This window comes from Oncorhynchus clarkii, chromosome 6 (genome assembly GCF_045791955.1).
Source record: "Oncorhynchus clarkii lewisi isolate Uvic-CL-2024 chromosome 6, UVic_Ocla_1.0, whole genome shotgun sequence".
In the NCBI taxonomy this organism is placed as follows: Eukaryota; Metazoa; Chordata; class Actinopteri; order Salmoniformes; family Salmonidae; genus Oncorhynchus; species Oncorhynchus clarkii.
The window spans coordinates 25314238-25341866 of record NC_092152.1 but is presented as its reverse complement, the minus strand read 5'-3'; the positions used below and the strand labels follow the sequence as shown (position 1 = coordinate 25341866).

The following is a 27629-nucleotide window of genomic DNA, read 5'->3' as shown; positions in this document are numbered from 1 at the left end:
TGGACCAGATATAAAAATCCTCCAACCCATAAAGCATTGATGGTATCCTAAATTAAATGATAAACTATACAGACCACAAATCCAAATTAGCTATACTTTAACATCACCCTCAGCTCTGGCATCTTCCCCGATATTTGGAACCAGTAGCTGATCACCCATCCACAAAAGTAGGGAGAAATTGGACCGCAATAACTGCTGTGGGATCTGCGTTAACAGCAACCTCTGGAAAATCCTCTTCATTATCATTAACAGCTGACTCCTACATTTCCTCAGTGAAAACAACGACATGAGCAAATGTCAAATTGGCTTTTTACCAAATGAACGTATGATAGACCACATATTCACCCTGCGCACCCTAATTGACAAACAAACAAACCAAAACAAAAGTATGCTTTTCTTAGGCTTTGTTGATTAAAAAAATATTTTGATTCAATTTGGCATGAGGGTCTGCTATATAAATTGATGGAAGGTGTTGTTGAGGAAAATACTGTACATATGACAAGATGACATCCATCAACAAGTGTACGCTTAAATTGGCACAAAAAAAACACAGGAGCTCCTCGGGCTGTGGGGTGAGAAAAGGGTGCAGCTTGAGCCCCAACCTCTTCAACATACACAGAGTGTACAAAACATTAGGAACACCTGCTCTTTCCATGTCATAGACTGACCAGGTGAATCCAGGTGAAAGCTATGATCCTTATTGATGTCACTTGTTAAATCTACTTCAATCAGAGTAGGTTAACAGGAGGAGACAGTTTAAAGAAGTATTTAGAGAGCCTTGAGACAATTGAGTCCTATATTATGTAAACTCAGCAACAACAAAAAACGTCCCTTTTTCAGGACCCTCTCTTTCAAAGATAATTCATAAAAATCTAAACAAACCCATGCTTGTTCAATGAACCATAAACAATTAATGAACATGCACCTGTGGAACGGTCGTTAAGACACTAACAGCTTACCAAAGGTAGGCAATTAAGGTCACAGTTATGAAAACTTAGGACACTAAAGAGGCCTTTCTACTGACTCTGGAAAACACCAAAAGCAAGATGCCCAGGATCCCTGCTCATCTGTGTGAATGTGCCTTAGGCATGCTGCAAGGAGGCATGAGGACTGCAGATGTGGCCAGGGCAATAAATTGCAATGTCCGTACTGTGGGACAGGTACAGGATGGCAACCACAACTGCCCGAGTCACACCAGGAACGCACAATCCCTCCATCAGTGCTCAGACTGTCTGCAATAGGCTGAGAGAGGCTGGACTGAGGGCTTGTAGGCCTGTTGTAAGGCAGGTCCTCACCAGACATCACCTGCAACAACGTCATCTATGGGCACAAACCCACCGTCGCTGGACCAGACAGGACTGGCAAAAAGTGCTCTTCTCTGACGTGGTTTTGTCTCACCAGGGGTGATGGTCGGATTCGCATTTATCGTCGAAGGAATGAGCGTTACACCGAGGCCTGTACTCTGGAGCGGAATCGATTTTAGTGTGGAGGGTCCGTTATGGTCTGGGCGGTGTGTTAAAGCATCATCTGACTGAGCTTGTTGTCATTGCAGGCAATCTCAACGCTGTGCGTTACAGGGAAGACATCCTCCTCCCTGATGTGGTACCCTCCCTGCAGGCTCATCCTGACATGACCCTCCATCATGACAATGCCACCAACCATACTGCTCGTTCTGTGCATGATTTCCTGCCAGATAGGAATGTCAGTGTTCTGCCATGGCCAGCGAAGAGCCCGGATCTCAATCCCATTGAGCACGCCTGGGACCTGTTGGATCGGAGGGTGAGGGCTAGGGCCATTCCCCCCCAGAAATGTCCGAGAACTTGCAGGTGCCTTGGTGGAAGAGTGGGGTATCATCTCACAGCAAGAAGTGGCAAATCTGGTGCAGTCCATGAGGAGGAGATGCACTGCAGTACTTAATGCAGCTGAAACTTTTGATTTGGACTCCCCCTTTGTTCAGGGACACATTATTCAATTTCTGTTAGTCAGATGTCTGTGGAACTTGTTCAGTTTATGTTGAATCTTGTTATGGTCATACAAATATTTACACATGTTAAGTTTGCTGAAAATAAACGTTGACAGAGCGAGGACGTTTTGTTTTTTGCTGAGTTTATGTATGCTACTCAAAGGGTGAATTTGCAAGACAAAAGATTTAAGTGCCTCCGAACAGGGTATGACTGTGTCAAGAACTGCAACGCTTTGGGGTTTTTCACACTCAACCGTTTCCGGTGTGTATCAAGAATGTTCCACCACCCAAAGGACATCCAGCCAGCTTGACACAACTGTATGAAGCATTGGCGTCAACATGGGCCAGTATCCCTGTGGAAAGGTTTTGACACCTTGTAGAGTTCAAGCCCTGACTAATTGAGGTTGTTCTGAGGGCAAAAGGGGGTGCAACTAAATATGACGGAGATGTTCCTAATGTTTGTATACTCAGTCTATATACTGTATCAACGAATTGGTGAGGGCACTAGACCAGTCTGCAGCACCCGGCCTCACCCTACTAGAATCTGAAGTGAAATGTCTACTGCTTCTGTGCCCAACCAAGGAGGGCCTACAGCAACACCTAGATATTTTGAACAGATTCTGTCATTCTGACATTGAATCTGAGTAAGACAAAAATAATGGTGTTCCAAAAAGGTCCAGGAACCACGAATACAAATTCCATCTTGACACTGTTGCCATAGAGCACACACAAAAAACTATAGCTACCTCAGCCTAAACAACAGCACCACAGGTAACTTCCACAAAGTTGTGAATGATCTGAGTGACAAGGCCAAAAAAGCATTCTATTCCATAAAAATAAACATACAATTCTCAATTAGGATCTGGCAAAAAAATACTTGAATCAGTTATAATACCCATTTCCCACTATGGTTGTGAGGTCAGGGGTCTGCTCACCAACCAAGAATTTACAAACACCAAATTGAGACTCTGTATACAGAATTCTGCAAAAACATCTTCCGTGTATAACCTAAAACATCAAATAATGAGGACGATATCTACTACCACCTAAAAGGAAGCGATTCCCAAACCTTCCATAACAAAGCCATCGCCTACAGAGAGATGCACCTAGAGAAGAGTCCACTCAGCATGCTGGTCCTGGGGCTCTGTACACAAACACAAACAGACCCCACAGAGCCCCAAGACAGCAACACAATTAGACCCAACCAAATCATGAGAAAACTAAAAGAGAATTACTTGACACATTGGATAGAACTAACCAAAAAACTAAACAAACTGCAATGCTATTCGGCCGTAAACAGAGAGAGTACACAGTGGCCACCGTGACTGACCCAAAATTAAGGAAATCTTTGACTTCGTACAGACTCTGAGCATAGCCTTGCTTTTGAGAGAGGGTGCCATAGGCAGACCTAGCTCTCGAGGGAAGACAGGCTAAGTGGCCACTTCCCACAAAACTAGGTGGAAACTGAGCTGCACTTTCTACCGTCCTGCCAAATGTACAGTGCATTCGGAAAGTATTCAGACCACTTTTTCTACATTTTGTTACGTTACAGCCTTATTCTAAAATTGATTTAAAAACACACAATACCCCATAATGACAAAGCAAAAACAGGTTTTTAGACATTTCTGCAAATGTATAAAACACAATAAAACTTAAATATCACAGTATTCAGACCCTTTACTCAGTACTTTGTTGAAGCACCTTTGGCAGCAATAACAGCATCGAGTCTTCTTCGGTATAACGCTACAAGCTTGGCACACCTGTATTTGGGGAGTTTCTCCCTTATCTATTAGGTAAAATATCACAGTGTGCCATCCCAGCAGCAATATTTGTGACCTGTTACCACAAGAAAAGGGCAACCAGAGAAGCACAAACACCACTGTAAATGCAAACTATATTCATCTGTCTATTTATTTTCCCTTCGTACTTCAAATATTTGCACAATGTTACACAACTATACTGTACACAGCCAGTAATATAACATTTGAAATGTCTCTACCCTTTTGAAACTTTTGTGAGTGTAAGTTTTACTGTTCCATTTTGTTTATTATCTATTCCACTTGCTTTGGCAATGTAAACATGTTTCCATACAAATAAAGCCCTTTGAATTGAATTGAGAGAGAGAAAGAAAGAGAAAGAGAGAGGGTGCTGCTCTAATCTCTTTAATCTAGTTGAGTGGGGGAGACTTCAGAGAGAATGCTGAAGGCATCTGTTGATTTGCGCATTGCTTTGGTTTAGAAAAGGCTTTCATCTGTAATTAGGACTAATTAGGCTAATAGGCTAGATTGTCTTTTGCCATAACAGAGAAGCTAATTTAGACCAGAAATAATCCCTTAAACAAAAATGGGGAATCCATAAGTGACCATGCTGCAAAGGTTATTATGTAATAAAGCTAATGACTATGAATAATGGCAAGCATATTCAGGGTTGGATCTCATTTATGGCTTATTGTCACAGTTGCTCCTAAACTAATTTATGGTATGACCTAAATTACTGTGCCTTTGCTCTAATTGATTATAACAAAAAAAATGTAATGTTATTACATTTCCAGAGCCAAGTGATAGCGGTCTACTGTAGGTGACACCTCTGAGAGAGAGAAGAATGTTTTGAAATATTAACACTCTTTCTTTCGTCTTTGAAGCATCCTCCTCCTGAGCGTTATAGCAGGGACACCTACACGCTGCCAGCTCACAATGCTGTTCAATGGTTTGTCACCCATTTCAAACCATGAAGCAGGATTTCTGGAAGTGCCCAAAAATGTCAAAGGGAATTCAGATATATGGTAAATAGAAATCAAAACTGGATGGTCTATAGAGACAGATGGAAGGGGTTGAGGGTAGCTGAAGGATGGGACTAAAAACAAACAAAAGATAACTCATGTAAAATATACTGTGTCTGTAAAATGTATATAGTATGTTAAAGCTGGAAGTAGAAGCCTATGTGTCATTGTCCATTAGTTTAGAGGATGGGTGGGATGGATGGGATGGGATGGGGATGGGTGGGATGGATGGGATGGGTATGATGGGATGGGTGGAATACCTTAAAAATATTTTTTCTCTCCTTTTCTCATTTGTGCTTTTTCAAAAGAGCTCTCCCTCACATTTTTTTTCCTCCTCCCTTCTTCCTTCTCTCCCTTCCTCCCTTTCTCTGTTTACTTCAGACAAACATACAGTGCATTCAGAAAGTATTCATACCCCATTTTGTTACGTTACAGCCTTATTCTAAAATGTATTAAATTATTGAATCTGCAATCCCATAATGACAAAGCAAAAACAGGTTTTAGACATTTTTGCAAATTTGTAAAAAAAAATTCAAAAAAAATATAGAACTGAAATAGGACATTTACATAAGTATTCAGATCTTTTACTCAGGACTTTGTTGAAGCACCTTTGGCAGCGATTACAGCCTCAAGTCTTCTTGGGTATGACATTACAAACTTGGCACACCTGTATTTGGGGAGTTCCTCCCATTGTTCTCTGGAAGGTTCTCCTATCTCCACAGAGCAATTTTGGAGCTCTGTCGAGTGACCATCGGGTTCTTGGTCACCTCCCTGACCAAGGCCCTTCACCCCCGATTGCTCAGTTGGCCGGTCGGCCAGCTCTAGGAAGAGTCTTGGTGGTTCCAAACTTCTTCAATTTAAGTATGATGGAGGCCACTGTGTTCTTGGAGACCTTCAATGCTGCAGAAATATTTTGGTACCCTTCCGCAGATCTGTGCCTTGACGCAATCCTGTCTCGGGGCTCTATGGACAATTTATTCGTCCTCATGGCTTGGTTTTTGCTCTGACATGCACTGTCAACCGTGGGACCTTATATAGACAGGTGTGTGCCTTTCCAAATCATGTCCAATCAATTTAATTTACCACATGTGGACTCCAATCAAGTTGTAGAAACATCTAAAAAATGATCAGGATGCACCTGAGCAAAATTGCGAGTCTCATAGCAAAGGGTCTGAATAGTTGTAAATACATGTAGATAAAGTATTTCAGTTTTTTACTGTTAATACATTTGCTCAAATTTCTAAAAACCTGTTTTCGCTTTGTCATTATGGGGTATTGTGTGTAGATTAATGAGGTAAAAAAAATATTTCATCCATTTTAGAATAAGGCTGTAACAAAATGTGGAAAAGTCAATACTTTACGAATGAATTGTACATTGATATTAACAGTGTAGATTAATTGCTTTCTCCTGACATCTCCCGACTTACTCCCCATGGCTTCTCTTCTCTCCCCAATAGTGGGATGTAGCTGTTTGTTTTTTGGGTCACTTAAAGATGGATCTTAGACAAAGTAATTGGAGGCTAAGCTGATTCCTCAGCAGCACGGCAGGAGGCTGGTCTATTATCTTTTACCATCCTGAAGTAATATGCTCCTGTCCAGCCCAGCCTCATCATCATTACCCATGCTGCACTGCCCCAGTGATGGAGAGAGACTGAAAGGACAGGGCATATATCATATCACCACTCGTATGTCGTCCTGTCCCAGCCTTCCTCGGCAGCAAACTGTGCTCACTCACACACAGCACGTTCAAACAGCATGGAGATGAGGAGAAATGAAAGGAGCAGTTTGTATTCATGTGCGCTCCGAATGGTATCGTTAAACAATAGATCATCACCCTGGCTTTCTCCGGCTACTTTGTCTCTCACATGATATAGTCATCAATCAACAATACTCAATTGAATGTTTCATTATTTATTTGTTATTTTCAACAACAACAAAAATTCCTTGCACCTTAGTACACATCTTCTCGGCCAGGCAAGTAAAATAGCAGGATAAGGATTTATCAAACCCTACCAGACACACAGGTAGGAGAGCAGAACATGCATCCAGCACCCAGTCAGACATGTGCTCTGGTAACAGGAAATGAGCACACAGACATCACAGTGAAGTTTATACACTGTTTTCAGATCAGGGTCTGGGTGCGGATACACGAATATACAACTGAATACTCCCAAGTATTAAGGTACAGTGCCTTCAGAAAGTATTCATACCCCGTGACTTATTTGATGTTTTGTTGTGTTACTGCCTGAATTCAAAATTGATTCAAAATTAATTTTTCTCATCCGTCTACACACAATACCCATAATGACAAAGTGAAAACATGTTTTGAATGTTTTTTGTCCAAATGTATTGAAAATGAAATACAGAAATATCACATTTACATAACTATTCATACCCCTTTGCTTTGACACTCCAAATTGACCTCAGGTGCATCCAATGTCCTTTGATCATCCTTGAGATGTCACTACAACTTGGAGTCCACCTGTGGCTAATTCAATTGTTTGGACATGATTTAGAAATAAACATACCTGTCTATAATGTCCCACAATTGACAATGCATGTCAGAGCAGAAACTATACCAGGATGTCCAAGGAACTGTCTGTAGATCTCCGAGATAGAATTGTGATGAGACATATATCTGGGGAAGGGTATAAAACAATTTCTAGAGTGTTGAAAAACTATTCTGTGGTCTGATGAGACAAAAATTGACATTTTTGGCCTGAATGCAAAGCACTACAGTATATCTAGAGAAAACCAGGCACAGCTCATCACCGTTCTAACACCATCCCTACCATGATGCATGATGGTGGCATGCTTTTCAGCGGCAAGGACTAGGAGACGGTTAAGGATAGAGTGAATGAATGAATGAAGCCAAATACAGGCAAATCCTTGATGAGAACCTGCTTCAGAGTGCATATGACCTTAGACCAGGGCGAAAATTTACATTCCAACAGGACAATATCCCCAAGCATGCAGCCAAAGCAATGCTGGAATGGCTTCAGACAAGAATGTGAAAGTCCTTAAGAGGCCCAGCCAAAACCCAGACTTGATTCACATTGAAAATCTTTGGAAAGACTTGAAGATTGTTGTTTACTGCCGCTTGCCATCTAACTTAATACAGCTGGAGAGAATCTGCAAGGACGACTGGGAGAAAACCCCCAAATCCGTATGTGCAAAGCTGATATAGACATACCCAAGCTGTAAAAGTGTGAATACTTATATGAATGAGATATTTCTGTATTTCATTTTCGATAAATGTATATAAAAATAATAATATTTAAACAATTTTGAATTTAGGCTGTAACACAATTTTTTGGGGAATAAATCAAGGGGTATGAATACTTTTTGATGGCACTGTATAAGTCCTCTGGTCTCAATCAATGTCTGAACAGCACACGACACGACACTACACTACACTGCACTGAATTACACCACAGTACACTACACTACACTAAATTAGACTATGCTACACTACACAAAATTACACTATACTTCACTAAATTACAATACACTTCTCTACACTAATCAATACTACACTAAACTCATCTATACTACACTAATCTACACTACACCAAATTACACTACACTACAGGGACCTGTATTTGCCCACTAATTTCATGGCACTCAGGCACTGCTATAGCTGATTGCCTTGCCAGGGTAAAGCATTGCATTTCTTTGCATAGAATGACTCATAGAGTCTACAATGGAGGCTGATGTATGAATCCCGAATCCATTAGAAGCTGGTACAGTATAGCTGGGAGGTTGATGAAAGAGAGCACTAGCTTTGAGCCTACTGCGGTGTTCACGTGTCATAATACATAGAATGTTAATGAGTACAACATATAATGAATGGTCCTCTGATCTGGAACCACTCTCTCCTTGATCACAGAGGACTCGCTGTTTAAATACCTTTTTAAACTGCATTCTAAATGAGAGGGATCAGTTCTATCTATCCATGTTCCGTCTCTACAAAGCCTTCTCTACAATAGGCTGGAATAGATAGGCAGAATGATTCTCACTTGTTGTTGATAAGGCTTCTAGCGGCAAGCCTAGTGTGGGCGGAACTAAGTTTGCAAGTTTGCCATTTTCAAAAGAGTAGAAGTGCTTATTTTAATGGTGTATTCTTTTGGTGTCAGATGTGAAATACAGAGTGTCTTGAAATGTCTACATAATTGAAAGGCACATTTTTTTTGTTGTGATTGTGGCTTCTTTTAAAGTTGACTCTTTTATGGGTGTATACAGGAGTAGAAGCAAGCCCATGATTAGAATCTCCAAAGTTTTGCTCTCCAAACATCAGCCCAAAATGTAGATGCCCCACTGATGTTTTCTGAACAATGACGTTTCCTGCCCTGTGTCAAACTCATAGATCACATTACGGTCGCCCTAAGGGACAAACCTGCTTTCAAAATAACAGCCTGCAAAGTTTGGTAATATGATGCAAAGTTATTTACAGGAAAACACTGGAAAGAGAGTATTGTCAAAAATAAGAATTTCTTGACATATCTCAATGGCAGTATTTTCACAAATGGTCTGTATTGGTCTTGTATCTGAATGCAAACGTGATCCTGTGAAGCTTGAGAGAAAACAGACCTGGTGTTATTTGGGGTTGGTAATGGACTCGGCAGTGGAGTTGACCTTTGAGCCTGCGGAGGGGGGTTTCTGTCCAGAGGGCAGCTAAGCCAAGCTAAGCTGGCTGTATGGATCTTGATTGGAGCCGGGTGAGGAAATCAGTCAGAGAGATCAGGAGGTCATTCCCACCAGACCTGAGCAAGAGCATAGGAAGAGCTCTCTATCGATCGGCTGAAAGTGATAGATAGGAGGCTGAAATGGAGCAGGCTGATACAGACAGAGTTGCATCCCTGGCTGCATCTCTAGAGCCTTGAAGCCCAGGCTCCACAGCGGGAAGTAGAGCATCAGCAGAGCATCAGTACAGCATCAGCAGAGCATCGCTATACCACCACCAGCACATCCAGATGCATTAGCCCCACTGCTGCTGCCCTCATCCTTCCCCAAACCATGCGTGTGCTTTGGGGCAGGCGGAGAGCCTCTTGTGTCCCTGGTGCATGACCTTGGTGTCTTCTCTCCTGGAGCGCTGCAACTCACTGTCATTTTTACTCATCAGGGATAAGGACTCCTCCCACCCACCTGACTCATTCATCTATACTGAACAAAAATATAAACGCAACATGTAAACATGTTGGTCCCGTGTTTAATGAGGTGAAATAAAAGATCCCAGAAATGTTCCATACGCACAAAAAGAGTATTTCATCTCTGTTAGTGAGCATTCTCCTTTGCCAAGATAATCCATCCACCTGACAGGTGTGTCATATCAAGAAGCTGATTAAACAGCATGCTCATTACACAGATGCACCTTGTGCTGGGGACAATAAAAGGACACTCTAAAATGTGCAGTTTTGTCACACAACACAATGCCACAGATGTGTCAAGTTTTAAGTGAGCGTGCAACTGGCATGCTGACGGCAGGAATGTCCACCAGAGCTTTTGCCAGAGAATTGAATGTTCATTTCTCTACCATAAGCTGCCTCCGTTTTAGAGAATTTGGCAGTACGTCCAACCGGCCTCACAACCACGCCAGCCCAGGACCTCCACATCCGGCTTCTTCACCTGCGGGATCGTCTGAGACTAGCCACCCGGACAGCTGATGAAACTGAGGAGAATTTCTGTCTGTAATAAAGATCTTTTGTAGGGGAAAAGGGCTGAAGGAATTTATTTCAATGGACGGATTTCCTTATATGAACTGTAACAGTAAAATCTTTGAAATTGTTGCATGTTGGGTTTATATTTTTGTTCAGTGTAGATGTACAATGTATCAAATATGGTATTCATGAACTCTGCAGGGGATTTGTCCTATAAAGTTAAAATATAGTGGTTCTACTTCCAGCCATGTTTTATTCACCAGCTTCCTAGCCCATCATGAGAAGTAGCAATTCCTCGCCACTGTGCTCCAGAGGGTGGTTCACTTCCTGTCTGTTCACTATAATAGCCAAACCTCAATACCCCCTGAAAATGACCTTTCAAAAGAAAGGTCATTTGTACTTAGACAGAGTTCTTTTATGTTTACAGTGCCTTGCAAAAGTATTCATCCCCTTGGCAGTTTTCCTATTTAAAAATAAATTAAAGAAAAAAAAAAACTGAAAAGTGGTGCGTGCATATGTATTTACCTCCTTTGCTATGAAGACCCTAAATAAGATATTGTGCAACCAGTTACCTTCAGAAGTCACATAATTAGTTAAATAAAGTCCACCTGTATGCAATCTGTGTCACATGATCTGTCACATGATCTCAGTATATATATATACACCTGTTCTGAAAGGCCCCAGAGTCTGCAACACCACTAAGCAAGGGGCACCACCAAGCAAGTGGCACTATGAAGACCCTGGAGCTCTCCAAACAGGCCAGGGACAAAGTTGTGGAGAAGTACAGATCAGGGTTGGGTTATAAAAAAAAATCTGAAACTAAGAACATCCCACGGAGCACCATTAAATCCATTATTAAAAAATGGAAAGAATATGGCACCACAACAAACTTGCCAAGAGAGGGCCGCCCACCAAAACTCACGGACCAGGCAAGGAGGGCATTAATCAGAGGCAACAAAGAGGCAACAAAGAGACCAAAGATAACCCTGAAGGAGCTGCAAAGCTCAACAGCGGACATTGGAGTATCTGTCCATAGGACCACTTTAAGCCACACACTCCACAGAGCTGGGCTTTACAGAAGAGTGGCCAGAAAAAAATTACAAACAAACATGTTTGGTGTTCGCCAAAAGGCATGTGGGAGACACCCCAAACATATGGAAGAAGGTACTCTGGTCAGATGAGACTAAAATGGCTTTTTGGCCATCAAGAAAAGGCTGTCTGGCGCAAACCCAACACCTCTCATCACCCTGAGAACACCATCCCCGGATGGTGGTGGCAGCATCATGCTGTGGGGATGTTTTTCATCGGCAGGAACTGGGAAACTGGTCAGAATTGAAGGAATGATGGATGGCACGAAATACAGGGAGATTCTTGAGGGAAACCTGTTTCAGTCTTGCAGGTTCACCTTCTAGCAGGACAATGACCCTAAGCATACTCCTAAGGCAACACTCGAGTGGTTTAAGGGGAAACATTTTAAATGTCTTGGAATGGCCGAGTCAAAGCCCAGACCTCAATCCAATTGAGAATCTGTGTATCTGTGTTTTCCATTGAAGAAATCAACCAGAAGTTGAAAGCATTCTCAGACATTTATAGACTTTCTTTAGACAGTGGAAAGAGCAAAAAAACACAAGAGAGCTTACGAGAGACAAAACATTGTCACAAAAACAACAAAAACAAACTAATACATTTTTTAGAAGCCATGATTGATGCTGTTGTTTTTAGAGCTTCAACTTGCTTTTGTAGTTTTGTGGTTTGTCCACCTTGTATTTTACACCACTCAACTCACATCGCAAGGTATTTTGTTTTTGATTGAAAACTTGTCCATGTAAATTATGGAATGGAGCACAATCCATAATGTACTGTAATTAATATTTTAAGGAAGGATTTGTCCAATCAGCAGAGTGTCATTGAGACACTTTGGTTGCTGAAGGACAGGTTCACCCATAAATCATGTGTACTCATAAATAATGTAGAACTATAGCAAATCAATGAGACTAAAGGGTCAATACTATCTTTGAGCTGTCATATGGATTGCCATGCCCCCGCAACCCCCTCATACCATCCATAACAGATAGAGGGCTCTCTGGTTTAAGCATATGTACAGAGCAGCAATTCACCCAAAGTATTTTCCCTAGTAGGAGATGATATCTATGAATTTTGGAACCTTATAAATCAGTGAATACTACACTTTTCATAAAAAATGTGTTTAAATTATAGTATTTATTTTTAGAGTGTGACATACGGTTGTGTCTGAATGTTATCTCTCCACTGTGGATATTCTCCTGAATCTTCTCTCTTCAATCCCACTCCTCCTTTCCTCAGGGCATTGCAGTTGAGTGAGTGAGTTTATTTTTTTTTTAAAAAGTATTTAACTAGGCAAGTCATTTAAATTCTTATTTACAATGTCGGCCTACCCCAGCCAAACCCTAACGACGCTGTGCCAATTGTGTGCCGCCCTATGGGCCTCCCAATTACAGCCGGTTGTGATACACCCTGGCATCGAACCAGGGTCTGTAGTGATACCTCTAGCACTGAGATGCAGTGCCTTAGACCGCTGCGCCACTCAGGAGCCCGAGTGGCAAACAGTACTGCTGCACAGTAAGAAAAATGGAGGAGGTCCAATGATTCTCATCTAGATCTTGGGTTGATTTCTTTGTGTGATGTGGATTATATTGCACAGCAGAAACGCCAACAGTTCAGAGGAGAATTGTTTGCTTCCTTTTGAATCTGGCCTTTTATTATAACCATATGTACCACTCATTATGAATTTAACTGGCAATCAGCTCATACAATTTTCCGTACTGAACAGACATGATGTTGTAAACTGACAGGAATGGGCAGAACAGGTGAGGAATAATGAGAAGTTGTTGGAAAGAAGGATGCACATAACCATGTTTATGATGAGTACTGTACTGTTGAAGAGTTGTGTGTCAAGTGTGAAGCACTGACATGGCCGTATAGTGATACCTCTCCAACTGAAATTATATTGTGCATCACTAGCACTACATTATCTTATTCACAGGGGGAGCCAGGAGCCTCTTCTTAGGCCAAATTATCCCATTTAAAATAGTTGCATACTACGGTACTTCCAGGGGGATTGATCCAAACGTACACACTGTCATATTGATGTAGAGGAATCAGTTTCCCACCCTACACAAACTTCTATACCATGTCATATTCATACGTATAAAGCACACTTCTGCTACCTTTGCCTCAAGCTCTGCATTCTGACAGTTAGAATTAGAACAAAGCAAGCAATTTGACAGACATATAAAAATGATTCTGTTCTTCTCCGAAAATATATTAACCGTTTTTGTTCCTTGTTTTCCTTTTTAGAATACAGCCATTGTCAGCAGCGAGTTCTGTGTTTTCCAGGAAATGACCAACTCTCTCTATAATGCCCCTGAATTAAGTCAAGATAAATTAAATGTATTACCACCAGCCAAATGAGGCCTCCCTCGTGATAGCTGTGTTTAATTTCCGACACCAATAGACCGTGGCCATGGGATTACCAGCATGCTCTCTCATTAGACCTCTGTTCCCAGGCTGGCACTCACTGAAAGATCTCCACTATCAAAGCAGCCATTGAATCCAGCAGCACTTCCCACCTTGTCTCCCCTGTACTGGCCTGTGGAAGAGAGACAAAGAGGGAGAGAGAGTTGGCTTGGTCTCAGGTGGAGAGAAAGAGAGAGAAACAGAGAGACCCTCATTAAAAGGCAGAGTTCATTTTACAAACATCCCCAACGTTGTCATGCAGTGATATATCGTCATTTGTTCCCCTCTCCTCCACCATACTTACTTCCTCCCAATTTAAAGCCCATTGGACTGAGAGAGAGGAAGATACACTGGGAACTACACAGAGAGGAGAGTACAGTGGGTGAAAGGATGTGTCTCTCTTAGCCTGCTTAATAGCATCCTGACACAGTTTGACACTCATTTTATGCCTGGATCATATTCATCATCATGTTATTCTGCCCGTATCATTTTCTATGGTCACAAATAATGTGAAAAGTAGAAAACACTTATTTCAGAGAAGTGGGTTATCTAGTCACTCAAATGACTAGATAACCCACTTAACTCAAATTTCTTGACTGTTGAAGTGCACATTCTGTCTCGTTCAACCATCACATGCTCATGTTGAAAATATATAATGAGTGGCCCAGTATAATAATACAGTTATCAATCAAATGTAACATATTAGGGATTAAGCTGGGTTTAAAACTGCCACAGTGGTGTGTTGACATTAATAAGTATATATACAGTACCAGTCAAAAGTTTGGACACACCTACTCATGCAAGGGTTTTTCTTTAGTTTTACAGTGTAGAAAAATAGTGAGAACATCAAAACTATGAAATAACACATGGAATCATGTAGTAACCAAAAAAAGTGTTAAACAAATATATTCTATATTTGAGATTCTTCAAAGTAGCCACCCTTTGCCTTGATGACAGCTTTGCACACTCTTGTCAATCTCTCAACCAGCTTCATGAGGTGGAATGGATTTCAATTAACAGGTGTGCCTTGTTAAAAGTACATTTGTGGAATTTATTTTCTTCTTAATGCGTTTGAGCCAATCAAATGTGTTGTGACAAGGTAGGGGTGGTTTACAAAAGATAGTCCTATTTGGTCCATATTATGGCAAGAACAGCTCAAATTGTCACACGGAATGACGCTGGAGAGACGAAGCAGGTACGGGGAGTAAAACATGTAATTATAACAGACAGAGGCGAGACAGGAACAGCGTCAGAAACCAATTCAAAAGACAAAAACAATACAATGCAGCAGCGGGGAACAGAGCTGGGAACTGACAAATATAGGGGAGGAAATCACAGGTGATAAGTGAGTCCAGGTGAGTGCAATAACGCTGAAGCGAGTGACGAGGGAGGACAGGTGTGAGTGATGATGGCAGGAGCATGTGATGCAGGGTAATCTGGCGCCCTCAAGCGCCAGGGGAAGGGAAGAGCGGGAGCAGACGTGACACAAATAAGCAAAGAGAAACAACAGTCCATCATTACTTTAAGACAGTCAATACGGAACATTTCAAGAACTTTGAACGTTTCTTCAAGTGCAGTCACAAAACATCAAATCAAATCAAATTTGATTTGTCATATGCACCGAATACAACAGGTGCACAGACCTTACAGTGAAATGCTTACTTACAAGCCCTTAACCAACAATGCAGTTTTAAGAAAAATACCTAAAAAAATAAAAAATAAAAGTAACAAATAATTAAAGAGCAGCAGTAAAATAACAATAGCGAGGCTATATACAGGGGGTACCGGTACAGAGTCAATATGCGGGGGCACCCGTTAGTCAAGGAAATTGAGGTAATATGTACATGTAGGTAGAGTTATTAAAATGACTATGCATAGATAATAACAGAGAGTAGCAGCAGTGTAAAGGGGGGGGGGGGGCAATGCAAATAGTCTGGGTAGTCATTTGATTAGATGTTCAGGAGTCTTATGGCTTGAGGGTAGAAGCTGTTTTAGAAGCCTCTTGGACTTGATGCTTGATGCTCCGTACCACTTGCCAGCAGAAAGAACAATCTATGAATAGGGGGGCTGGAGTCTTTCACAATTTTTAGGGCCTTCCTCTGACACCGCCTGGCATAGAGGACCTGGATAGCAGGAAGCTTGGCCCCAGTAAAAAAACATTTAGCAATATGATGAAACTGGATTTCTTGCGGACCGCCACAGAAAAGGAAGACCCAGAGTTACCTCTGCTGCAGAGGATACGTTCATTTGAGTTACCAGCCTCAAAAATTGCAGCCCAAATAAATGCTTCACAGAGTTAACAGACACATCTCAACATCAACTGCACAGGAACCACCACTAAAGGACAGCAATAAGAAGAAGAGACTTGCTTGGGCCAAGAAACACGGGCAATGGACATTAGACTGGTGGAAATCTGTCCTTTGGTCTGATGAGTCCAAATTGGAGATTTTTGGTTCCAACCGCCATGTCTTTGTGAGACGCAAAGGAGGTGAACAGATGATCTCTGCATGTGTGGTTCCCAATGTGAAGCATGGTGTGATGGTGTGCGGGTGTTTTGGTGGTGACACTGTCAGTGATTTAATTAGAATTCAAGGCACACTTAACCAGCATGGCTACCACAGCATTCTGCAGTGATACGCCAAATCATCTGGTTTGTGATTAGTGGGACTATAATTTGTTTTTCAACAGGACAATGACCCAACACACCTCCAGGCTGTGTAAGGGCTATTTGACCAAGAAGGAGAGTGATGGAGTGCTGCATCAGATGACCTAGCCTCCACAATCACTTGACCTCAACCAAATTGAGATGGTTTGTGATGAGTTGGACCGCAAAGTGAAGGAAAAGCAGACAGGTTCTCAGCATATCTGGAAACTCCTTCAAGACTGTTGGATAAGCATTCCAGGTGAAGCTGGTTGTGTGTGCAAAGCTGTCATCAAGGCAAAGAATTTAAAATCTAAAATATATTTTGATTTGATTTGACACTTTTTTGGTTACTACATAATGCCATGTGTTATTATTCTACAATGTAGAAAATAGTAAAAAATGAATGAGTATGTGTGTCCAAACTTTTGACTGGTACTGTATATCCACAACAGACGTGTGTTTACATCTCTCCTCTCTCTTTCTCTCCTCTCTCTCTCTCTCTCTCTCTCTCTCTTCTCTTCTCTTCTCTTCTCTTCTCTTCTCTTCTCTTCTCTTCTCTTCTCTTCTCTTCTCTTCTCTTCTCTTCTCTTCTCTTCTCTTCTCTTCTCTTCTCTCCTCTTTCTTCTCTCTCTCCCTCTCTCTCTCTCGCTCTCTTTCTCTTGCCACACCAGTGCTTTATCAATAATACAAGCCTTCCAAATCCATGGCTCAACAGTGTGCTAGACCTGCTCTAGTGGGAGCACTGGCCAAGTTTCCTGGGTTAGAATGTGGATGTTTTAGGGCAAACAGAGGCAGATGTGGTGAGCGGATCACTAGCCTGTAGGCTGGGACAGCATTTGGAGCTTGGCTGGCTGCTTCTCATGCTGGCTGTGTCACTCTGGCTGACACCATAAATCTCACTTATTTTCAGATCCAAGCCAGACGCAGGCAAGAATTATGGTCCAGACAACATTGCCAGGCAGCGACTGCACCGTGCTGAATGCTAACAGAGAACCGCATGATAAACTGGGCAGCCACTTCTCCTACACGTTACAGGGCAAAGGCTGAAAAACACTCTCAATCTGTGTGGCTGAGACAGGGCTGATTGGCTATCAAATAGAGTTCAGAACTGGTAGCTATTTGCTCCTGGGTCGCAGAACAACACGTATCAAGGCCATGTGAGGTAGTCGCTCAAAATAAGTGGGTTGTAGGTATCTGGTTTCTCAGGTACAAGAGTGACAGAAATGTATCCCATATTTAAAGAGTCTAACTTTCCCAGTCAGGTGGTAGCATTACTAGTTAATAGAGTAATCATTCCTATACTACAGGAATCTGGCTCATATTTCCCTATGACCTCTGTCCCATACAAACTCAGCTTTAAGTAACTTTCCTGTTGTGCACCAATGCTCTCCGTTTTGCATTAAATTGCGCTGTCTGTGTGTGGCTGGCTGTGTGGGCCATTGAAGCATCTCTGTGACATTCCACTGTGGCTTATTACTGCCAGGACCTGCTCTCTCGCTTCTCCTGCTGGTTCCAGCCTGCTGGATCACTTCCAGCCTCTGTAATGCTCTGTGTTTCACCGAGTCTCAACCATTTACCTCATCATCTATTATAAAAGACCCTCCGGAAATGGAGGAATCCCAGCAGGGACAGAATTAATTTACTGCAGCCCCCAATTTAGGGGATTTGAATCAAAGTCAGCAAAGTCAGAATCTATATGATTCTATATGCTATATAACAATGTTACAGTCTATAAAAAATATAATGAAAAGACATTTGAAGATGATGCCACATTATTGATTTTGTGAGTCCTTGGTATTTTTTGTCTCAACCAATAATAATTTCACTCCAAAGCCTGAATGGACTGGTAATTGACGCTTACAAACGTCCATGCTCCTTTAAACAGAACTTAATCCCCCTTTTCTCTCTTTTTTTCAATGCCTCTTATTCACAAGCACACAAACACAAGTGAAAGTCTTAAGGAGCAGTGTACAAATCCATGTGTTTTCCCCTCATGCAGAGAAAGGGCAATGTTGACAGGAAGTCAAACACACAGCAGATAGAGCCTGTCACAAGGTGTCAGTATTAGTGATATGAAAGGATAGAGACGTCGTTTTAGAATTAGGTTAATATCCATACCTAAATTCTGCATAATGTCATGCCATCGTCAAAGCATTTGAGAGCCAAGTCTTCAATGCAGCTTTAACTGAGCAAAGTAAAGAGGGCCGCTCAGTTTCTGCCCATTGTAAAGCCCTTTCAAAGCCAAACCATTGAAATGATTGTGAACCTCTTTATAGAGGTTTCACAGTAGCAATTAAACAAGACGACCTTGCTTGGTATGACCTTTTTCACTCTATAGGATTCGATTGTCATGTGAGTTCCTCAATAGAGCAAAGAGCAGACAGTCCTCAATGACTTAAAGGCTGTGTACCTTGGCTCCAAGGCATTTCTAGTGGTGGTTCAGCTTATTTAGCCGTCTAATTGAAATTGAGATATAGTGAATGGCTATAACAGACAATGTAATGTTCATGTCTGGCTAAGACAGTAAAGCCTTTCCCGGGCCTATCTTAATTGAACCAAGTATATCTTCTGACAGTGTGATGGCTGTGTAATGAAAGGTTAAGAGCTCTATTGGGAGTAATGAACCCGTGCCGATCCTCTTTCTCTACTAGGGTTCCCATTCACTAACAGTACTAAGGTCAGACACAGCTGCCCACTCACTAATAGTACTGAGCTTGCTTCTCTACCCAGAGCTGTGAACTCACTAACAGTAATGAGTCAAAAGCGGTGTTTGTTCTAGAGCTGTCCACCTAAATCAAATCAAATCAAATTTTATTTGTCACATACACATGGTTAGCAGATGTTAATGCGAGTGTAGTGAAATGCTTGTGCTTCTAGTTCCGACAATGCAGTAATAACAAGTAATCTAACTAACAATTCCAAAACTACTGTCTTGTACACAGTGTAAGGGGATAAAGAATATGTACATAAGGATATATGAATGAGTGATGGTACAGAGCAGCATAGGCAAGATACAGTAGATGGTATCGAGTACAGTATATACATATGAGATGAGTATGTAAACAAAGTGGCATAGTTAAAGTGGCTAGTGATACATGTATTACATAAGGATACAGTCGATGATATAGAGTACAGTATATACGTATGCATATGAGATGAATAATGTAGGGTAAGTAACATTATATAAGGTAGCATTGTTTAAAGTGGCTAGTGATATATTTACATCATTTCCCATCAATTCCCATTATTAAAGTGGCTGGAGTTGAGTCAGTGTCAGTGTGTTGGCAGCAGCCACTCAATGTTAGTGGTGGCTGTTTAACAGTCTGATGGCCTTGAGATAGAAGCTGTTTTTCAGTCTCTCGGTCCCAGCTTTGATGCACCTGTACTGACCTCACCTTCTGGATGATAGCGGGGTGAACAGGCAGTGGCTCGGGTGGTTGATGTCCTTGATGATCTTTATGGTCTTCCTGTGACATCGGGTGGTGTAGGTGTCCTGGAGGGCAGGTAGTTTGCCCCCGGTGATGCGTTGTGCAGTCCTCACTACCCTCTGGAGAGCCTTACGGTTGAGGGCGGAGCAGTTGCCGTACCAGGCGGTGATACAGCCCGCCAGGATGCTCTCGATTGTGCATCTGTAGAAGTTTGTGAGTGCTTTTGGTGACAAGCCAAATTTCTTCAGCCTCCTGAGGTTGAAGAGGCGCTGCTGCGCCTTCTTCACAATGCTGTCTGTGTGAGTGGACCAATTCAGTTTGTCTGTGATGTGTATGCCGAGGAACTTAAAACTTGCTACCCTCTCCACTACTGTTCCATCGATGTGGATAGGGGGGTGTTCCCTCTGCTGTTTCCTGAAGTCCACAATCATCTCCTTAGTTTTGTTGACGTTGAGTGTGAGGTTATTTTCCTGACACCACACTCCGAGGGCCCTCACCTCCTCCCTGTAGGCCGTCTCGTCGTTGTTGGTAATCAAGCCTACCACTGTTGTGTCGTCCGCAAACTTTATGATTGAGTTGGAGGCGTGCGTGGCCACGCAGTCGTGGGTGAACAGGGAGTACAGGAGAGGGCTCAGAACGCACCCTTGTGGGGCCCCAGTGTTGAGGATCAGCGGGGAGGAGATGTTGTTGCCTACCCTCACCACCTGGGGGCGGCCCGTCAGGAAGTCCAGTACCCAGTTGCACAGGGCGGGGTCGAGACCCAGGGTCTCGAGCTTGATGACGAGCTTGGAGGGTACTATGGTGTTGAATGCCGAGCTGTAGTCGATGAACAGCATTCTCACATAGGTATTCCTCTTGTCCAGATGGGTAAGGGCAGTGTGCAGTGTGGTTGAGATTGCGTCGTCTGTGGACCTATTTGGGCGGTAAGCAAATTGGAGTGGGTCTAGGGTGTCAGGTAGGGTGGAGGTGATATGGTCCTTGACTAGTCTCTCAAAGCACTTCATGATGACGGAAGTGAGTGCTACGGGGCGGTAGTCGTTTAGCTCAGTTACCTTAGCTTTCTTGGGAACAGGAACAATGGTGGCCCTCTTGAAGCATGTGGGAACAGCAGACTGGTATAGGGATTGATTGAATATGTCCGTAAACACACCGGCCAGCTGGTCTGCGCATGCTCTGAGGGCGCGGCTGGGGATGCCGTCTGGGCCTGCAGCCTTGCGAGGGTTAACACGTTTAAATGTCTTACTCACCTCGGCTGCAGTGAAGGAGAGACCGCATGTTTTCGTTGCAGGCCGTGTCAGTGGCACTGTATTGTCCTCAAAGCGGGCAAAAAAGTTATTTAGTCTGCCTGGGAGCAGGACATCCTGGTCCGTGACTGGGCTGGATTTCTTCCTGTAGTAGCAGTGCTGATTCTGGAGCTGTCTACTCCACAGCCGTCCACTCAGTAATGGTGCTGATTCTGGAGCTGTTTACTCCACAGCCATCCACTCAGTAATGGTGCTGATTCTGGAGCTGTCTACTCCACAGCCGTCCACTCAGTAATGGTGCTGATTATGGAGCTGTCTACTCCACAGCCGTCCACTCAGTTTATGGTGCTGATTCTGGAGCTGTCTACTCCACAGCCGTCCACTCAGTAATGGTGCTGATTCTGGAGCTGTCTACTCCACAGCCGTCCACTCAGTAATGGTGCTGATTCTGGAGCTGTCTACTCCACAGCCGTCCACTCAGTAATGGTGCTGATTCTGGAGCTGTCTACTCCACAGCCGTCCACTCAGTTTATGGTGCTGATTCTGGAGCTGTCCATTTTAGAGATTTTCACTCTGTAATCGTGCTGATTCTAGAGCTGTCCACTCAGTAGTGGTGATGATTCTAAAACTGTCCATGGTGCTGTTGTAGAGCTGTCCACTCAGTAACGGTTCGGATTGTGCAGCTATTTTTCTCCTTAGTGTATTCTGATATTACCCTGTGTTTGACTGTGATGGTCCTCTGTCTCTCTCTCAGGACACAGAGATCCTGAACACGGCCGTGTTGACAGGGAAGACTGTGGCTGTCCCGGTGAAGGTGGTGACCATCGGAGCAGACGGCACGGTCACTGACGTCTCAGAGGCAGTGGACTGTCGCTCCACAGATGAAGATGTGGTCAAGGTCAGTCAGGGGAAACTAATACGAAAGAAATGATTTGATTCATAGACAACAAAAAATCTATATTATCAAACTTATAATAAATGTTTTTCTAAGCCTCATTCTTGCATTGAAGTATTTCAATATGTTTCTCTTCTCACTAGTAGTGTAATTTTGAAACATTGTCGCTCAAATTACCATAACATTTCAAGTAATTTATGTGCATATTGAGTTTGTATATGGTTAGAAAATATTGCTGTTCGAAAAAGGGGCAGCATGTTTGCATGAGCGTCATGCTATTTTTTTAATATATTTTTTTACATATTGGTATTATTTGAGTGTGCAGCTGTCTTAATTGAATTCCAGTGACCAGTGTTTAGTGACCAGTGTTTAGTGACCAATCTTTAGTGACCAGTGTTTAGTGACCAGTGTTTAGTGACCAATCTTTAGTGACCAGTGTTTAGTGAGTGAGATGGAGTTTCCAGTGAGATGGGATTCAGCTAGCTCATGGAAGGTGGAGCATATTGAAGAATGGTCAAGTGCAGTTGCATGGTCATTTATTGTTGTATTGACTGTAGTCTGAGCCTTACTCATTGCCAGTTGCAAGAAGTGACAAAACTCAAGTACGTTTAGAAAAATGTATTTGTATTTCATTTTTCATTCATCCAAAAGTCTTCAGACTTTGGATATTGACTTCATTCAACACATAACACTGCTTTGAAGCACTGTGTTTTTCTTGTGTTCACATACAGTGGGGCAAAAAATGATTTATTCAGCCACCAATTGTGCAAGTTCTCCCACTTAAAAAGATGAGAGAGGTGTAACGGTTTTCTTCCGATGAAGGAGAGGCGGACCAAAATGCAGCGTGGTTTCTATTCATGGTTTTTTAATGAAGAAAACTTTTACATTAATAAACTAACAAAACAATAAACGTGAGAAAACCTAAACAGCCTATCTGGTGACAACAAACACAAAGACAGGAACAATCACCCACGAAACACTCAAAGAATATGGCTGCCTAAATATGGTTCCCAATCAGAGACAACGATAAACACCTGCCTCTGAATGAGAACCACTCCAGACAGCCATAGACTATGCTAGATACCCCCACTAAGCCACAAACCCAATACCTAACAAAAACCCCAAGACAAAACACACCACATACAAAACCCATGTCACACCCTGGCCTGACCAAATTAATAAAGAAAACACAAAATACTAAGACCAGGGCGTGACAAGAGGCCTGTCATTTTCATCATAGGTACACTTCAACTATGACAAACAAAATGAGAAAAAAAATCCAGAAAATCACATTGTAGGATTTTTAATGAATTTATTTGCAAATTATGGTGGAAAATAAGTATTTGGTCAATAACAAAAGTTTATCTCAATACTTTGTTATGTACCCTTTGTTGGCAATGACAGAGGTCAAACGTTTTCTGTAAGTCTTCACAAGGTTTTCACACACTGTTGCTGGTATTTTGGCCCATTCCTCCATGCAGATCTCCTCTAGAGCAGTGATGTTTTGGGGCTGTTGCTGGGCAACACAGTCTTTCAACTCCCTCCAAAGATTTTCAATGGGGTTGAGATCTGGAGACTGGTTAGGCCACTCCAGAACCTTGAAATGCTTCTTACGAAGCCACTCCTTCGTTGCCCGGGCGGTGTGTTCGGGATCATTGTCATGCTGAAAGACCCAGCCACGTTTCATCTTCAATGCCCTTGCTGATGGAAGGAGGTTTTCACTCAAAATCTCACGATACATGGCCCCATTCATTCTTTCCTTTACACGGATCAGTCGTCCTGGTCCCTTTGCAGAAAAACAGCCCCAAAGCATGATGTTTCCACCCCCATGCTTCACAGTAGGTATGGTGTTCTTTGGATGCAACTCAGCATTCTTTGTCCTCCAAACACGACGAGTTGAGTTTTTACCAAAAAGTTATATTTTGGTTTCATCTGACCATATGACATTCTCCCAATCTTCTTCTGGATCATCCACATGCTCTCTAGCAAACTTCAGACGGGCCTGGACATGTACTGGCTTCAGCAGGGGGACATGTCTGGCACTGCAGGATTTGAGTCCCTGGCGGCGTAATGTGTTACTGATGGTAGGCTTTGTTACTTTGGTCCCAGCTCTCTGCAGGTCATTCACTAGGTCCCCCCGTGTGGTTCTGGGATTTTTGATCACTGTTCTTGTGATCATTTTGATCCCACGGGTGAGATCTTGCGTGGAGCCCCAGATCGAGGGAGATTATCAGTGGTCTTGTATGTCTTCCATTTCCTAATAATTGCTCCCACAGTTGATTTCTTCAAACCAAGCTGCTTACCTATTGCAGATTCAGTCTTCCAAGCCTGGTGCAGGTCTACAATTTTGTTTCTGGTGTCCTTTGACAGCTCTTTGGTCTTGGCCATAGTGGAGTTTGGAGTGTGACTGTTTGAGGTTGTGGACAGGTGTCTTTTATACTGATAACAAGTTCAAACAGTTGTCATTAATACAGGTAATGAGTGGAGGACAGAGGAGCCTCTTAAAGAAGAAGTTACAGGTCTGTGAGAGCCAGAAATCTATCTTGTTTGTAGGTGACCAAATACTTATTTTCCACCATAATTTGCAAATAAATTCATTAAAAATCCTACAATGTGATTTTCTGGATGTTTTTTTCTCAGTTTGTCTGTCATAGTTGAAGTGTACATATGATGAAAATTACAGGCCTCTCTCATATTTTTAAGTGGGAGAACTTGGTGGCTGACTAAATACTTTTTTGCCCCACTGTAGTTTAATTATAATCTCAACTACAATACACAGGCTGTAAAGTGCCTTAGGATTCTATTCAGGTTAGCCACTGACATGTGACAAATAGGCACATTATGTTCATTTGCACAGCAGTAAAGAGAGAACAATAGGGGTGCATATGGGTGTGCCTGATTATGCAACAACTAAGACACTGGGAATTATTTATTTGAACTAAATAGGATTGAATGGGAGCAAATATGTAATGATTGACAATATACATGGCATTTTGGCCTTGCAAAGAATTGTACGTTCAAGCTTACAGTATGTTAAATCAATAAACAAATCCGGAACAGACAAGAAAACTCTATTTTTAGAGTGTCTGGTTTCAGATTTAAGCCACAAGACAGGATACACAAACACAGAAAAATAAAGCATTTCCTAGGAAAACATCAATGACAGGTCGCTTGAGTTTTCTCTTCTTTTCCGTGACTCTCTCAAACCGGGGGCACACTACACAAAACACAACACCAAGCCCAGAACAGTACAGTGGGATTCAGGAAGAGCCTCCACATCAATGGCTCACTTCTGTTCTCTGAGAAATCCTCCTCCTGACTCACAGTGACTGGTTCATTATCAATGGAATGGCTAACTCTCCAGAACACCAACTGGAGTAGAGACGGAGCATTCAATCTATCCACAGTCTGTTTCCCATCCTAACTGGCTGAGCTGTCAACAGACAGGTCCATTATGTGCCAAAGGCTCTGCCAGTTGATGTCGGTTTCCCTCTCTTTGAACATGTCATGAAGATGAAGATGAATTCAGCCAGGGAGACAAAAACCTGGGCCATCCTAATTACAGGCACATTTATTATTAAGACATCCAATAGAGCTTCCTATAAGCCCAGTATGATAGTGTTAACTGACCATTGTAAAGAAAGAGGTAGCTACTCTGATGAGCTACAGGGAGGATGGAATGTTGGCCTTGTTTTTACACTCCACATCTAAAAGATGATTTTCTTCAAGTGTGTGTTAGAGGAAACTTTTTCTGTCGACTACTCTACCACATTAGCATTGTGTTGTCGGCTATAGTTAGAAAACTGAAGACCCTCCACACCAGAGTGATTTTCTGAGAAAAGGAACAACCGCATATAAAGAGGTTGCTGATACAGGATGCCTGTGCTTTGAGTAGAAATACTTGTGTTTAATGTATAAACCGGTTGGAAGAAGAAGAGCTAGATTGTGTCAGTTCATTTTTAGTCATGAGTGTAAACATAACTACTTCATGTAATTTGGGCCTGGGGAATTGAAGGCAGTGTTAAGTAAACACAGGGTGCCACATCACCTGAATAATGAATCACTGTGCTCATTTCCTGCTGCTTTATTCACTCTGTAGCTTTATAATTACACTGAATCCTTTTAAAAGGATGCCTCATCTGACATTCTCCCTAAACCCCCGCTAGAGAATAACGCTACTTAAAAAAAAATCTGTGTTGACAGGTACAGGAAAAATTTTGGCCATAATATCATTTTTTTTGCATATTTGTATACATACTTTTTTGGGGTGCATGGCTTTGACAGGCCTGCAAAAGGACTGATGAGACCCAATGTAGGCAAACGTGCCAGCCAGTAAAGAGAGTAGCGTATGTGAGCGGCCCACACTCTCCCCTGGTTCCAGATCAGTTCGGTGTCCCACTCTGTGCAGTATTTGTGGGTACACTGAGGTTATTAGTCTGACAGTAGTTGAGTTACCCTCTCCAGGAGGTGTTAGGCATTCTGCTCTGCAGAACGTGTGATGTTTCGGTTCTGTGTGTCCCCTCTCTCAGCCAGCCTCTGGCATCACTCATTGAAGATACTGGTGAGGGAGAATGATTGCTCACATTCAATCACTGTAGCTCCTCTGCTAGACCTAGCGTCTACACAAACCGCCCATGTAGGATTGGATTTTTTTAAAAATGTTGACGAAACTGACGCAGGGAGCATGAAATCTTGCACCTCACCATGCACACGCTAGTCTAGGGTACATATTCTCACTTTGAATTACACGATGAGAGCTAAAGAGAGTAGGAGAGAGCAAAGGAAACAGAATTGTCATCACAAATACCATTCCCTTTATCAGGCTGTCGTGATTGGTCTGACTCCATTGCTGTAACTACCCTTTGTTCATCCTTTGGCTTTACTCTGATAATCATGTATGTGGTATTTATGTGCTATTCTTTCCTATCGCCTCCTGCTTGAGATTGCTCAGATGAACCCATTGTTGTACTAGTTAACCCCGTTTAATCCATATCTCTGTCATCCATAAAGCTACAAACTATAGGTTGTCAGTGCAGAAGTACTATGACAGATGAGATCTGGGATATCAATCCTCCTCTCCCAGCTCCACTGAGCGCTGCTGTCACCACTAGAACCACTGCACTCAGGATAAATGATAGCTGTATAGACCAGTTCTCAGGAAAGCAACATCATCACTCATTCTTGTTTTCTCCACCTCTGATCTGTGTAGCGTGAAAGATACAAAATGTTTGGTGTGAAAGTGAAACCAATAAAACTCTCAATCCCAGACCTGAAACATTATGTCTAATAACAGTCCTTGTCTGTAAGTGAAGGCATTGTTCATGAAGAGCACAAGTTAATTTAGATTGCCATTTCAGGTGCTTCACTCAATTAATTTTTATGAATTTAAGCACTTGTCTTTGAAGGGAGGGATCTGATTTACGTGGATTCCTGGTCTGTTTATTGCCATGTAGATGGGTTCCTCCAACCAGGGAGGGGGCACAGGAGGATTCACGGGTGCCCCTAGGTGCTGTGCTGATATGAG

At 42.4% G+C, this 27629-nt stretch overlaps 1 protein-coding gene across 1 annotated transcript in view; it reads left to right on the top strand.

Annotated features, from left to right (window-relative positions):
• Positions 1 to 27629, top strand: part of LOC139410863 (transmembrane protein 132C-like) — a 212956-nt gene that overhangs the window by 159631 nt on the left and 25696 nt on the right. Inside the window, exon 5 of the mRNA XM_071156463.1 lies at positions 21965 to 22108. Coding sequence (XP_071012564.1) covers positions 21965 to 22108 — 144 coding nt within the window. The remainder of the gene's footprint in view (positions 1 to 21964; positions 22109 to 27629) is intronic.